Genomic DNA, 13510 nt, shown 5'->3' on the forward strand with positions numbered 1-13510 from the left:
TTCACGGGGGCAGTTCTTTGATGTTTGCATCCACTACCCCACTGCCCCGTTGCAAATTTATGTCTGCCTCTGTTACCACGCCGAGGAAGCGTGTCTGCACCGCAGCTAGCTGGGTGGCCGAGAGCCTGCCAGCATGGCACGTCAGTCACGCTGACGATCCAAGGGAGCTCGGTTCGCTCCGCTGGACCGGCGCTGCTCACATCGCAGCATCCCGGGGAGTCGGAGGGCCCCAGCTGGGGCAGGAGTAGGTGGCCCAGGCCGGGAGCCACCTCTGCAGGGATGCTTGGAGCTAGAGCTCCCGCCTGGTACAGATACACACTGTAGATGATACAGATGGCAACAAAGCGTAATCTGAGCAGTACCAGGGGCTCACCTTGTCAATGCTCTGGATCAGCCTTGCAAAGCAAATACAGCCCCTGTTTCATTGGTCTGAGAGTCGCTCCACCATAGCAAAGAAACACTGAAATCCTTCACGTTCACCCCTGTGCTGAGATGAAAGGGTAAGCTCCTCAGCTGGTAGCAAGTGACACAAGAGCTGAGGACTCCCGTGGCACTCTCCCCATGCACGTGAGTTTGTGAGACCGGAGGACGGGCTTGTGGGCAGAGAGCTTCCCTGAACTAGAATTGCGTTTCCACATTTGTGCTCAGTCCCTGCTTTCCTGCCTGCCAGCATCATGGACAGGGAGTTTCAAGAGCAGCCTCCAGCCTTTTCCATAGTCTATGTATTCCGGGGTTTTTCTTTAATGAATAGTGATCTCTTTGGAAGGATATAAAGCATGGATTTCTTTTCTCCCAAAGAGAATATGATACTCCACTCTTCATTAGATTATCAAACAGATCTTGAAGCCTAAGGTAACCCATCTGCAATACCTCTGCCTCTGCCTTTCAGAAGTCAGCAGAATACACGGATCTATCGCTGTGGCGCTCTGCAAATCCGCTTTTAAAATATACTGCATACAAAATAACTCACAGAGACTTAAATACGTTAATAACTTAAGAACCTAAATAAGCTGATATTTGATGTGACCTACATTAATGGGGAGGCATTACATGGCAGATAAGCAGAAAGTTCTCATCTATTGTATAATACAAGATTTATTCATACCATAAACATATTGAGAAAAGGATATGCTCTGGCATTCTGTCTACTTATTTTTCCTGCAGAAAAAAAAAAATAAAAATGAGGTAAGAAGATCATGCTGGTGAGAAGATATTCATATCACAACAGCAACAGACTTAGACTGCCAGATACTTCTTTATGGTTGGAAAGATATAGAGAAAAGCGCATAGGTTGCACCACAGTGCACCCATAATTCTAACTACCAGCCTAAGAGTGGAAGCAGTTCATAGAAGAGGCTAATGGCTTTACCCTGACTGATATCATTGCATTAATAAAAATCATCAATAAAAGCATCAATTCCTGCTGTACTGTCAATGAGACAGTGGCTGAATGTGCACTGCAGCTGCAAGATAAGGCACTAGAAAGATATCTAAATTTTTGGCTACTTCTAGATGTCAAGATAATTGGATTTTCCAAATTAAACCTTTCTGTAGTTAAAGAGGATTAAGGTTAGGGACTGTAGCAGGGAAAGCTACTGTCACTGTTATGAAGAATTTTTTGCTACAGTGCCATTTTTCTTCTTCTGTGTCTGCTCTAAGCAGGCAAAATGGCAAGAGCTTCATAAAAATATTGAAGTAGTTATATCATTTGCCATCAAAAGTTGGCACGGGAAAGCTTTGTTTCTTGTGCATCTACCTATTCATTTTATGAGCTCTTAACAGAATTTTAGTGGGTGTTGAAGGGACAATACAAGATTGTTTAGGCTAAAGTTTAAGTTTTATTAAAAGGTCTGTGAAATATAACATTACTAGATATGGTAGAGTGTAAGGATATTGCAGAGCCAAGGTGCTCAGAAAAGAGGAGTATGTGGTGTTGGGTCAAATATATGTTTAAACCCTTGATCAAAACAACGTTTGTTGTTTAGGAATGTCTTTTCACTTTTTAATTGTCATGATAGCAATGTACACCCCTCAAGCCTTGGGAACGCTTGTGTTTCATGAAGGAATTAACTGGTATTTTAATAGAAGTGCTGACAATATAAATACTCCTTGAGACACTTTGTCTCCAGATGGTTTCTCTGCAGACGTTCTCTGATTCCCCACACTTCCAAAACAGGGATATAAACCTCCTGACATAGCACAGCATGAGTCAGTCCCATAACTACAAAAAGAAATCTTCCCTATCATCAGATTACTCTGCAGCCTCTTCTTGAGCGAGTTCTTGCATCTTTGCTGAAGCAATAGATTTTGTCCACTGCTGAGGTAAACCACCAAATTCAGTGGACTCAGGTCAATCATGGTCCTTACATTATTGTACAGTGCTAGAGGAGCTCTTTCTTATAGTTTAAGGTCATCTCAAGGACTTCACTTTCTAACTCTGCTGGAGTTGAAGACTGGAGTGTAGCACCATGTGATGAGCTATTGCTGCAGAGCTCACTTGCAAGATGTGCAAAAAAAAAAATCATCTTTCTTTATCGTCTTTATCAGTTTAGCAGCTACCCCCATACTCATGAAAGAGCCTGACACTTCTTCCACTCCAAGGCCAGAACAGCAGCATCCTCCCTGATGTATCTGAGAGGACATCGCAGAAAGCACCCTTCCGATGCAAAGACACCAAAACACATGCAAATGGAAAAAAACAGTTGTCCTGTCCTCTCTGCAAGGACTCCCTTGAAAGTCCATTGGAGCCCTTGCAATCCTCTCCACAGTGTGACTATATCTTGGGTAGCTGCACAGTGTACAGCACGACAGATGATGTTCTGTAGGCATCCCTGTTTCCTGGACACGTTGCCAGATATTCATCTATGGGTATGGACTTCAGTGCATAAAGGCTTAAGCAGAAAAATCCTTAGGGATTTCATCGTATAAAGTTTTCTCCTCCAAAGTTTTTATGGGCTGAAGTTTTATATCCTTAAAGACTTTACCCCATAAAAATCCAAGAGGATAATAAAACAAATAGCATCTATGTCCAGGGTCAGTAGCTTGGGGGAAAAAAATGCTCTTGGGTAATAATAATACCTTCAGCAGCAATATTGACCAGAAACTACGGATCTATTCTTTTCCCCGTTGGCTGACATTTTACCGTTATTGCCCTCTGAGCTAGTCACTATTTGCATGCTGTGCAGAGTAGCCATGGGTACATGGCAATGCAGAGATATTATAGGTGTGACTTTGAACTGTTCTTGAGGATGATAAAGCCAAAAGTGAACTTTGCATGCAGAATACAGAGCTTGTCTCATCCAGCAGCTCACGTTTTCATCTCGCTGCCTCACTCCATGTATCTTAAATCTGAAGTGTATGGATACACCCAAAAACACATTCACATGCTCATATTAATCCACGTTAGGAAATGGCTGCCTAGCTATAGAAAATAAGCAGAATACCCAACATCACACACAAAATAAGGCTGACCTAATTTTGTGCCTATATTTACACATGAAATACAGTAAAACTTGAAAAAGTAGGCCTCTGCCTTTTTAAAAATGAACCTTGGAAAGCTAGATTGGTACCATTGTTTTGCTACTGATCCTCTAAGGGCCCTGCACGACAAGATAATTAAAGTCCATAGAAATATGAAATCCTAAAATCACTTTCCCACAAATCAGTGCAGACTGGTAAGTATTCCCGCAGGGAGGAACGGGCGCGGATCCATTCATGGGCCCCCGAGCTCTTGGCAGGAGGACACAGTTGCTATTTTCTGGTCTGATACCTCCAGATCTGTGGCATTAACCATGGATAACATGGCTGTGCCCATGGAAAGCTGGAAGTCCTCCTCACCGGGGGGGAACGTTATTACTGCCCCAGGTGGTCATGATACTATTACACGCATTTGAAGCTTGTTAATTTTCCAGGGCCACTCCAGACTGCTTCCATTCCAGTAAATGCAGGATAATGGGCTGACTAAATATAGTAATCTAAAATGTAAACAAATCCCCAGTGATACCCTCGACGTGCAGGCAGAGTATTCAGTGTAAGAGCACTCAGGGTGCACGTATGGCAGCCTATCCCAATATCTGCTCAAAACGATTATAGCATTTCTATGGTATTTCTGCGCACCCCATACCAATAAACAGGATGGAAATAAAATGGCATAAGACCATATCAGAGGACCGGTTGTCTAAAACCATTAAAGAGAAGGACATAGATACTTAACTAATTGGCACTCTCAGCCTTCCATTCTGGGTTGGTGGGAGCAGTTGTCACCTAAACAAATGACTCATGGAGGCACACGATGTCTTGGATAATTTTACATAGGTGGAGGATAGACCGGAGAACAAAAGTGAGAATTTATCAATAAAACACCAAGCTAGTCCCATAGTGATACCTTCTGTGAATCACTTCAGTGTATAAGGTGATCTGGGAGATTCATACACCCTGTTAAAAAATATATATCTTTTCCTCTCATGCTTTTCTGACCATCTCTGTTAACTTTGTGTTAGTATTGTCACTATTAACCGTGTTTACGCTTTTGCCAAGATACATTAATGAAGCCTTGCAGTTCTCCCAGTTTCCAGAAAGGACTGTCCACGTCAAGAGGACAAAATCTTTGCTAGCAACAGACGCAGCCGAAGCAGTGCTGAACGTGGTCTTACCCAAACCCCAACCCAGGAGGAACTGCAGCTCAACCTCCCTTGCACTGATTGATAAGAGCACCGAGCAAGGCTGTTTCCAGGCTGGTAGCTCCTCCTGGCTGTTCCAGCACCAGTTCATTGGGGTCCACTGAGTATGAAATCCACCTCTCCACATAAGATCAGCACAATGCATCATTTGAGTCATTTTTAAGGGATGACAAGGTTCATAAGCTTCGTGTTGCCCTCTGCACAGGAGTGAATTTTACTCTTAATGCAAGTGGTGTTTAAATGCAATATTTTAAGACTAATATTCCGTATAGGCACAGTGTCTGATTCATGCCAACCCAAGGGGTAATATGAATGCTTAGTATTGTTTAACCAGCTCCCAAGGACTGAATAAAACCCTCAGATGAAAGATGTGACCTTCAGAGAGCATGGAATCACTTTTTCTTTTCATCTAAAAGATAATTTATCTAATACTTTTCTCCTCATTGAAGACATAGGCTCGCTGCACTGAAAACTGTTTACAAATGTTCTTTCTCCATTAAATTGATTTTCTGAGTATAGATAGGCAGTGTTTTCTGGAACTAATTTAAATTCCCCTGATTAATATTCAAGACCAAAATATGTTATCTTTGCATGACTGTGCAATTACTAAAGGGAAAATATCATCTGTGAAAGTAATTATTTTTCTTTTTTTTTTTTTTTAACTAGCCGTTAACCAACATGAAATGTATCATTTCCTTTCCTTTTTTAGGCTATGATTGAAGAAGCCATCACTAGAGAAGTATCTTTTTCAGTTATGTACACACCATTTGTGACAGAAGTCAAGGCTGACAAAATAAACAAGATAAAGGACATGTTTGCTAAAAAGCACCCTGATTACGTGGAGCACATATATACGGGTAACAGCAGATTTCACATGCTCTTAAGCACTGTATACTGTTTGTGTGTGTGTGGCTGACTTAAAAAGAGTTTGAGAGAGTCTGGAGCTTGAGCTCCAGACATTTCTACATTTCTGGGGGGGAAATTAACTTCTGAGATTTGCTCTACAATTGTACATAATTTAGGCAATCAAATCAGTACTTAGGCAAAGTACAGAGTTTATACTGCAAATCCCCATAAAGATGATTTTTATCCATGAAGCCCCACGTTTCCGTTGTTGAATTTCATTATTGCAACTAACTTTTGTTCAAAGGTAGATTTGCAGTGTGTTGTGGTGACAGCAAGACCCAAGTTCATTCCCATCTCCGTGGGTTTCCATCGGTCACCGATGGTCATCCCTGCTGCAGGGCCTTCCTTTCCAAAAATATCCTCCCTCCTAGGAGCACTAATGGACTGACCGCCACCTTTGAGAGCATCATCTCAGCTGTGGGGATGGGACTAGATAGCCAGGTTTCCTGTAGCCTGTTGAAGACAAGTAGGATCCAGAGTGAACAAGGGCTTTGCAGAGCCCATTGTCATCTCTTGGCAGAGTGAACTCAAACAGCACCTCCTGGACTAAACAGATGCTTAAATTCTGGTGACCACAGCCTTATTTCAAGAGGAATGGGCATGACATTTTGGCAAAAGAGAGGCAGGGCAATAAAAGGCATTTCTTACTATCGTTAACCTGGTGACTTGGAACATAGTTGACCCTGATAACGCTTGGCTTTGAGTTGGTGATTGAGAAACATTAAGGGAAAAATACATTTCTCAAGTCAAATTCTGGAAAGCCTTTCTCTTCGTCACACAAACTAGATGTGTAGCTCTCCCTTTACTGCCACTTCCAGGAGGGTGGTCCGAAAGGCTGAGGTGCTGCCCGCTCCCTGCAAGAGTTACACCCAGGTCAGAAACGATGGCTTAGTCTTGCACCACCGCTGAGCTGCAGCACTCTGAAGATAAATAAGGCTTCCAAAAGGATACGCATCCCGTCTTTGGGGAGGAAAAGAAAATCTATTTGAAAAACACAAATAGGAATTAGGAAACCAAATGTTTACCACAAAACTGTGCAAATATTTAACACAAGTAAACTTGTTTTGTTCATTTTTGTTTTGCTTTAGGAAACCAGTATAAAATTAGATCATGTTTTGCAAGGTGCAGACCACCCATGTATTGGGTTTCTGGCAGTACCTTTGGGGTTGTTTGAAGAGGGAAAATGAGGACTTACCTATCACGGAGGTTGTAAAATCCCTGTCTACCATTTGCTTGCTGATGTGACTTTGTAGAGAGTTTCCTGGGACAAAAGTATGGGCATTAAAAGGAGCAGAAAATAAAACTCCCTGAATCTGATCTTTAAAAAGATAAATTCATATTTCACATAACTCCCTCAATTTACAGCAAGGGTGAGACTTTCAGGAGCACATCAGCAGCAAAAGTGTGCAAGTGTTGCACTGAAACTCAGTGTTCATAGATCACTGAATAACCCTGAAAGTGTCACCAGTCATTTTCTTACTCCTCCCAATGAGGAAAAGAAAGAAGAAAAAAAAAGGGGGGGGGTAAAATATCCCAGTCCTTTAGTCAATTATAAACCAGATTGAATAGAGCCAGTTCTGCCTTCAAACATGTTTGTTTACAAAAAATCTATCGGTTAAAAGAATTGCTTCAGTTTTACACAAGTTTCTCTGAGTGCAGGCTTGGGGATCACTGAAGTTTCTAGGAATTAAATGGGATAGATAGCCAAGAAAAAACAATATGGGTATCAGGGTTTTGAGGTGCAGTCATGTGAGAGATCTCACGCCGGCAGGACCTCTCCCGACCTCCCTCCTCTCTGTCCTGGAAACCCTCTCAGACAGAGCAGATGCGGCTCCTTTTCCTAGTCTCGATGCTGAGATAACTCACAACAGTGTTAGGTGAAGTCAGCCGAAGCAGTAGGGGTTTCTCAACCTATCTATTCAGATCTGACCTAAAATCACGCTGCCCACCAAAAAAAGCATCACAAGCAACAAGTTTAGCTCATTGTCGGTGTGGTACCGCTGAGCATTCAACCTGCAGGTCTGTATGTCACATAGGTGAAATTAAAAATATGAGCTAAGCCCCATTTTAACAGTGGGTGTGAAATACCAGATGTCTCACGAACATGTTATTTTAAATAACCTTCCTATTCTGTAACAATCACCCGTCCAATTTTAGTCCAAGTTCTGCTAGAGTGTAAGGACTGAATTGATTTCAAAGTTTTCCTTATTGCCAAGGAAAAGGAGGAGATACACATTTAAATCCAAGTGTACAATGCAGTTTGCTGCAAAATTGAGAATCCATCAGAAGCAGAATATGCTGCAAGGGAAATATCAGGTCCACTCGCTTTGATTTATATAGGGGTAAGTCCGGAGTGCTCTGAGTGGGGTTTTCCATTTGTCACTGTGATCGCGCAGCCTGGCATCTTAAAAGCAGAGCTCACTGAAAACAGAGCACTCCTTTGTGAAAAGTGACACTGACATTCAATCTAGGTTTATTTTTTGCAGGGGAAGGGGAGGGAGGAAAGGACTGGTCTGGTTCCCTAAGCAAAGGTGGTTTATACAATTGCTCTGAGCATCTGTCCTCGCCGAGGTCAGGGCAGACCGACCCAGCTGATACACAGGGGTTTTGGCAGCGGCTGTCACAAACTCTGGACAAGCCACAGCACAGGCTGTCACATGCCAGCTGGGTGGATGTCCTGGTTTCGGCTGGGATAGAGTTAATTTTCTTCTTTGTAGCTGGTACAGTGCTGTGTTTTGGATTTAGTGTGAGAATAATGTTGATGATAACACACTGATGTTTTAGTTGTTGCTAAGTTAAGGACTTTTCAGTTTCCCATGCTCTGCCAGCAAGCAGGGGTGCAAGAAGATGGGAGGGAGCATGGCCAGGACAGCTGACCCGAACTAGCCAAAGGAGTATTCCATACCATAGAACGTCATGCCCAGTATATAAATGGGGGGGGAGTCGGCCGGGAGGGGTGGATCACAGCTCTGGCATCAGTCAGCGGGTGGTGAGCAATTGCGTTGTGCATCACTGGTTTTTTTTTCCCTTGAGTTTAAGTTCTTTCTTTTTTTTTTTTCCTTTTTTTGTTATATTCCTTTTCATTACTATTACGATTATTATTATTATTATATTTCGTTATTGTTAGTATTATATTTTACTTTAGTTATGAAACCATTCTTATCTCAGCCCACGAGTTTTACCTTTTTTCCCAATTCTCCTCCCCATCCCACTGGGAGGGGGGAGGAGTGAGGGAGCAGCGGCGTGGTGCTTAGCTGCTGGCTGGGGTTAAACCACGACAGTGGATCCGAAAGGACATGCAGGAAGCCTGGGATTATGGTGGTGGTGATGGTAAAAGCACAAATCTGTAGGAAATCAAACCTCACAAGTTCAGGGAACAACGAAACAGCTTGTTTTGCAGTCAAAGGATCAGGATGTTATGTTACTGAAGTGCTGAGTTATTAATGCTTTGGCTGATCAGCATTGAAAAGTGCATAAATGGAAAGAACATGTTTTATCTTACGCATCAGCAAAATTTAAGCTGTTGATGCAAAAGGTTGGAAAGTCTAGAATTTCAAAACCCAGTTATAGCTGGATGGGTTGGTTTGGTCACCTTTGTTTTGGCAAGCTTTCTGCATTACATTTCCCTCCTTCTTAGACTTCCTTTTTTTTCCTCCGAAAAAGGAACTTCTCTTACAACTGAAAAGAAATGTGACAGTGGGAATTATTTTCATTTCCCTATTCCAGATCCTCATGGACTTCACATCTTGCCACAGACAGCTGAGTGGCCGTCTCTGCCTCCCCAGCAGTACTTACTGACTCTGGGTTTCAGAAACAAACATATTGGAAAAATCTTGGAGAGGTGGTCAAGTAGAAAACTGCCAATCTTTTCAGGTACGCCAACTTGCTTAATAGCTGAAATAGCTCAGGGGTGACCTCCATGATCCTTGCTAAATGAGGGGGGCCAGGGTGTTTCTCGGGACCCATTTCTGTGTGCCAGCACCCTGACTGTCCAGACAGCTCTCCCCATCCTCCTTTCTCCTCCAGTTTACCCGTCATCTTGCTAGATCCTCTATGGAGAATGTATATGTTTGGAGAATTTTGGAGAATGAATGTGTATGGTTTTGTGATTTCATTTCCTAGACCGGAAAGCACCTTTCAGTCCTCTCACAAAAGAAGAAACAGAAAGATACTGGGATAACACTGGGAAAAAGATCGTGCCAGTAATGGATTTTATAAGAAGCACCAAATTAACTGTGAGTGTAAATTCACTTTCTGGTGTGTAGTGTGTATGGCAGCAGAAGCCTGTGCGTGTGTGAATGACGTGTGCTTTTTGGTGGGTAATTCGTTCTGGACATGCTCCTCCTGTGTCCAGAAATGCTCAGTGAATTGCATTAGGAACAGAGTTCAAATGGGTTTTAGATACTTTTAAAAAGTAGCCCTAATTATTTAACAGTGTACCCAGTTTATTTAAAATCACTTTGCATGCAATTTTCTCAAATCTTTATGGCCTATTATATTATATCCCTACTTCACATAACCACCAAAACTACTCGCTATATTTAATACCCATAGTATACTACACAGATCACCAGGATCTCCATCAAGAGTTAATAATGGCTACTTGAAGCATTTCTAGCGATTTAGATCCTGATCCCTGTGTAGTGAAGTATGTGTAATAACCTTCAAATCTGTTACAACCATATTGAAGGTATATTAGTTAATTCTACTCCATACTTTCTGCAATAATGTACACAGCTTTTTAGCACCATGGCTTTTGATTAGCACAAAAGGTCAAAAATCAAATTTGCATGTAGACTAGACTGTTTTAATGCAATTCTTAAATTATTCTCCTGAAAATAGGTGGAAGAAGCCTCTCCTCCCCAGATTGTAAATGCTAATGTTAACGCTTTTTCCCTAGCAATAACAGTTTTTAGTTTTCTGTATGTTGAAGGAATCAGAGCCATTTCCTCGTCAGGGATGTCTTAGCAAATCACAGGATTTATATTCTTAGGTTTTGATACCAGATAGGAGGTTGACAAAAACTGCTACTTAGCAACCCTAGCAAGGAAGAAACATTAGCTAGATATTTGGGGAAGCTATATCTCCTTTACTCTCAGAGAGCAGCTGCTGAAACAACAGTAAGTGCTTGAACTCACATGCTTAGTGGGAGGTAAAGGTGCTTAGTGCTTCGCTAAAATGGGCGCTTATAAAGCATCTGCATCGGTGTGAGGCAGGTGGAGCAGGCTGAGGGCAGACATCCCCAAGGAAACACACGGCTGCTGCTTTCCAGTTCTTTCCTGAAGCCATGTGCTATTGGCTTCGGATGACCAAAAGCCCAAGTTATTGATGTGCAGGCTAATAGAAGTGGCATCTTTGGGAAAGTGAAATATCTGTTATTGCCGTGTGCGCTGCACTTCGAACATTTAAGAAGCTAGAAGTATAAACAGACAGTGAGCTGGGTACTGGATACAGAATAAAACCCTGGTCTTTCTGAAAGCCTCAGTAAAACTCCAATTTTGAAAAATTTTTTTTGACCCCACAATTCTCTCTTTAGGTGTAACATAGAGCTTTTGGAGGTGAGATTCCTCTATTGCAGTTATTCAGTCTCTAAAGAGTATCACGAAGAGAAAAAACTTTGCAATCGGGTATCTTTTGGATTCCCCATAACTACCCTATTCTGTAAATGAATTTGGAGGAACAGGACCACATGGTTCAAGCAGAGATATGTGGTATCTGGTATCCAGGGTATAGGGAAAAGAAAACAAAGTCATCATGTAAGAGACAAGAGCAGAGTGGTGTGTTAGGATTGCTCAAGCCAGTCCCCACTAGCTGTACACTGCTCCTACACAGTAGTATGTTCTACCAGCTCTACACCTCACCTCGTACAGTTAAATATTCTTGCTGAAACAGAAGAGGGCTCCCAAAAATACAGGGTGAAATCCCAGCACCACCGAAGTCAGCAGCAAACGTGCCTTTTTTTCAAGGAGGTCAGCGTAGCATCCCCATGGTTCAGGCAAGCTCTACTCCAGTGCCAGCTCCAGCAGCTGCAAGGATGGGATAACAGGTCTGAACCATGGTCCTATAGATTTATAACCAGCCACGAGGGGGTCAGTATGGGAGCTTTAATGGAGAGGAGGAAAGCCCCAAGACAGAAGAAATTATCACTGAGTTAGAACAAACAGCTGCCAATTCCGCATCCATTATCGGTGGAAACATATTCACTTTCCCTTCGGTTTTCATAGCGTTGAATGATCCAGGCAAGACAGAACCTCTGACCCATAGAGCAAATGACAAAGCCAATTATACCTGATAATACAGATGATAGGCACAGAGCCAGAACTGCTCTGCTACTGGTGATTAAAATCTCTTTATGGGCCTGGCAGAGATTTGGCCATTTTTGCTTCCTTGAAAGTATTCCAAAATTTTCCTCAAGCTAGAAATACAATTCCATCGTATTTCTGTCACACACAAACTAAATTAAAAAATTCTGCAAGACAAACTTCAGATGCAGACTCTAGCTTTACAACTTACTTTAAGAAGGTAAAAGAATATATTTGGTTTTTAATAGAACAAACATTCCTTTCTGCCCTCTTCTTCATTTGCAGAGGCAAACGTACAATCCAAAATGCTTGTCCGAATCAGATTTTTTTTGACAAAAACATCTCAGTGCTAAAGCAGAGCTTATTAAGCTGTGGCAACACTTAATATAAGTCAATTCTGCCACCTCAGTTTTGCAGCTACACAACCTAGAGTTAATTATATGATTTATACACACACCACTGTTGGTAAAACGTGAAGTTAAAGGTTAAAAAAGCAGAGCATTTTCTATTGTCCCCCCTTCTTCATAAAGAACAGCCAGTCCCATTTCAATCAAGGGGACATTTGTGTATTGTAAAGCAAGAAGCATTTGAGAAAGAATGTCACAGTCTGGTCCCCACACAGCATCATCTGCTGCTGGTGGGGAAATGCCATAAACCTCATCTACCCAGAAATACATACCATGACACAAAGGTTATTTTATTTGCCTTAAAAAACATATATCCGTCAGACCTTCAGCTACTCATATTCCAGTCAAGACTACCAGCACTGACAAGTGGTTATTCTAGCGAGTGATTTCACTGAGGTAATTTCTGCTGCTTTGTACACACCAGGTTTGCCTTTCTCCTGCTGTAGTCCCATGTCAATGGCACATGATGCTACTTAACGGGAGAAACAGTGGCCAGAGGGGCTTATTAGACTGCTCATATTATAAAGGTGAACAAAACCTACCATATGATTCACAGCATGATGCGTACATTTACAGATCTCACTGTTTTGTTGTCTATTTTTTAAATAGAGGGAAAGTGTTTACTACATACAGATTTCAGCATACACATTTTCTGGAGGATACCAAGGGCATTAAAGGAACATTATGATGGATTTTTTCTGCTTGTTATTGCAATACACTACAGAGCTGCTTGCAAGGCATAACTTCATTCAGATTTTGAGCTGAAAAGTAGCAGTAAAGACTCCACAATAGAAAAGAAGAACTACTGAGGGGCTTTTCAGACTTTTGCAAAGTGGTGCTCTTAAAGCTGATAGTTAAATATGCCACATGTATTGGATATGACAGATCCTGCTTTAAATCCAGGCTGACCAGTCACTTTGCTTTTCTTTTTCTTTAGCACTCAGCAATTAAACTTTATTTATAAATAGAAGTGGCATAAGGGATGACTCCTTTCTTGAGTATAGAGAAAAGCAAAATGTGGGGGTATCATCCCAAAATTCTCAATACATGAAAGGACACATGATTCACTCCTCTCACATGCTCTCCAGCTCCTTTTTGCAATGAAAGCCTGTCCTGTCTTTGCTCTGGTTGTTAGTGCTGGCTATTTAGCAATAGCAGGTAAGCTCCATCCAGAACAGCCTGATCTGCTTTTTGTAGGTGCTTTTTCATCCCAAGG

General features: G+C 41.9%; 1 protein-coding gene across 1 annotated transcript in view; it reads left to right on the forward strand.

Moving 5' to 3' along the window:
- SPATA16 (spermatogenesis associated 16) overlaps nt 1–13510 on the forward strand; it is a 98055-nt gene that overhangs the window by 63827 nt on the left and 20718 nt on the right. Inside the window, 3 exon segments of the mRNA XM_050902674.1 lie at nt 5389–5536; nt 9312–9458; nt 9708–9820. Of these exon segments, the coding sequence (XP_050758631.1) occupies nt 5389–5536; nt 9312–9458; nt 9708–9820 (408 nt within the window).

Source organism: Gymnogyps californianus, chromosome 10 (assembly GCF_018139145.2).
Source record: "Gymnogyps californianus isolate 813 chromosome 10, ASM1813914v2, whole genome shotgun sequence".
NCBI classification, from domain to species: Eukaryota; Metazoa; Chordata; class Aves; order Accipitriformes; family Cathartidae; genus Gymnogyps; species Gymnogyps californianus.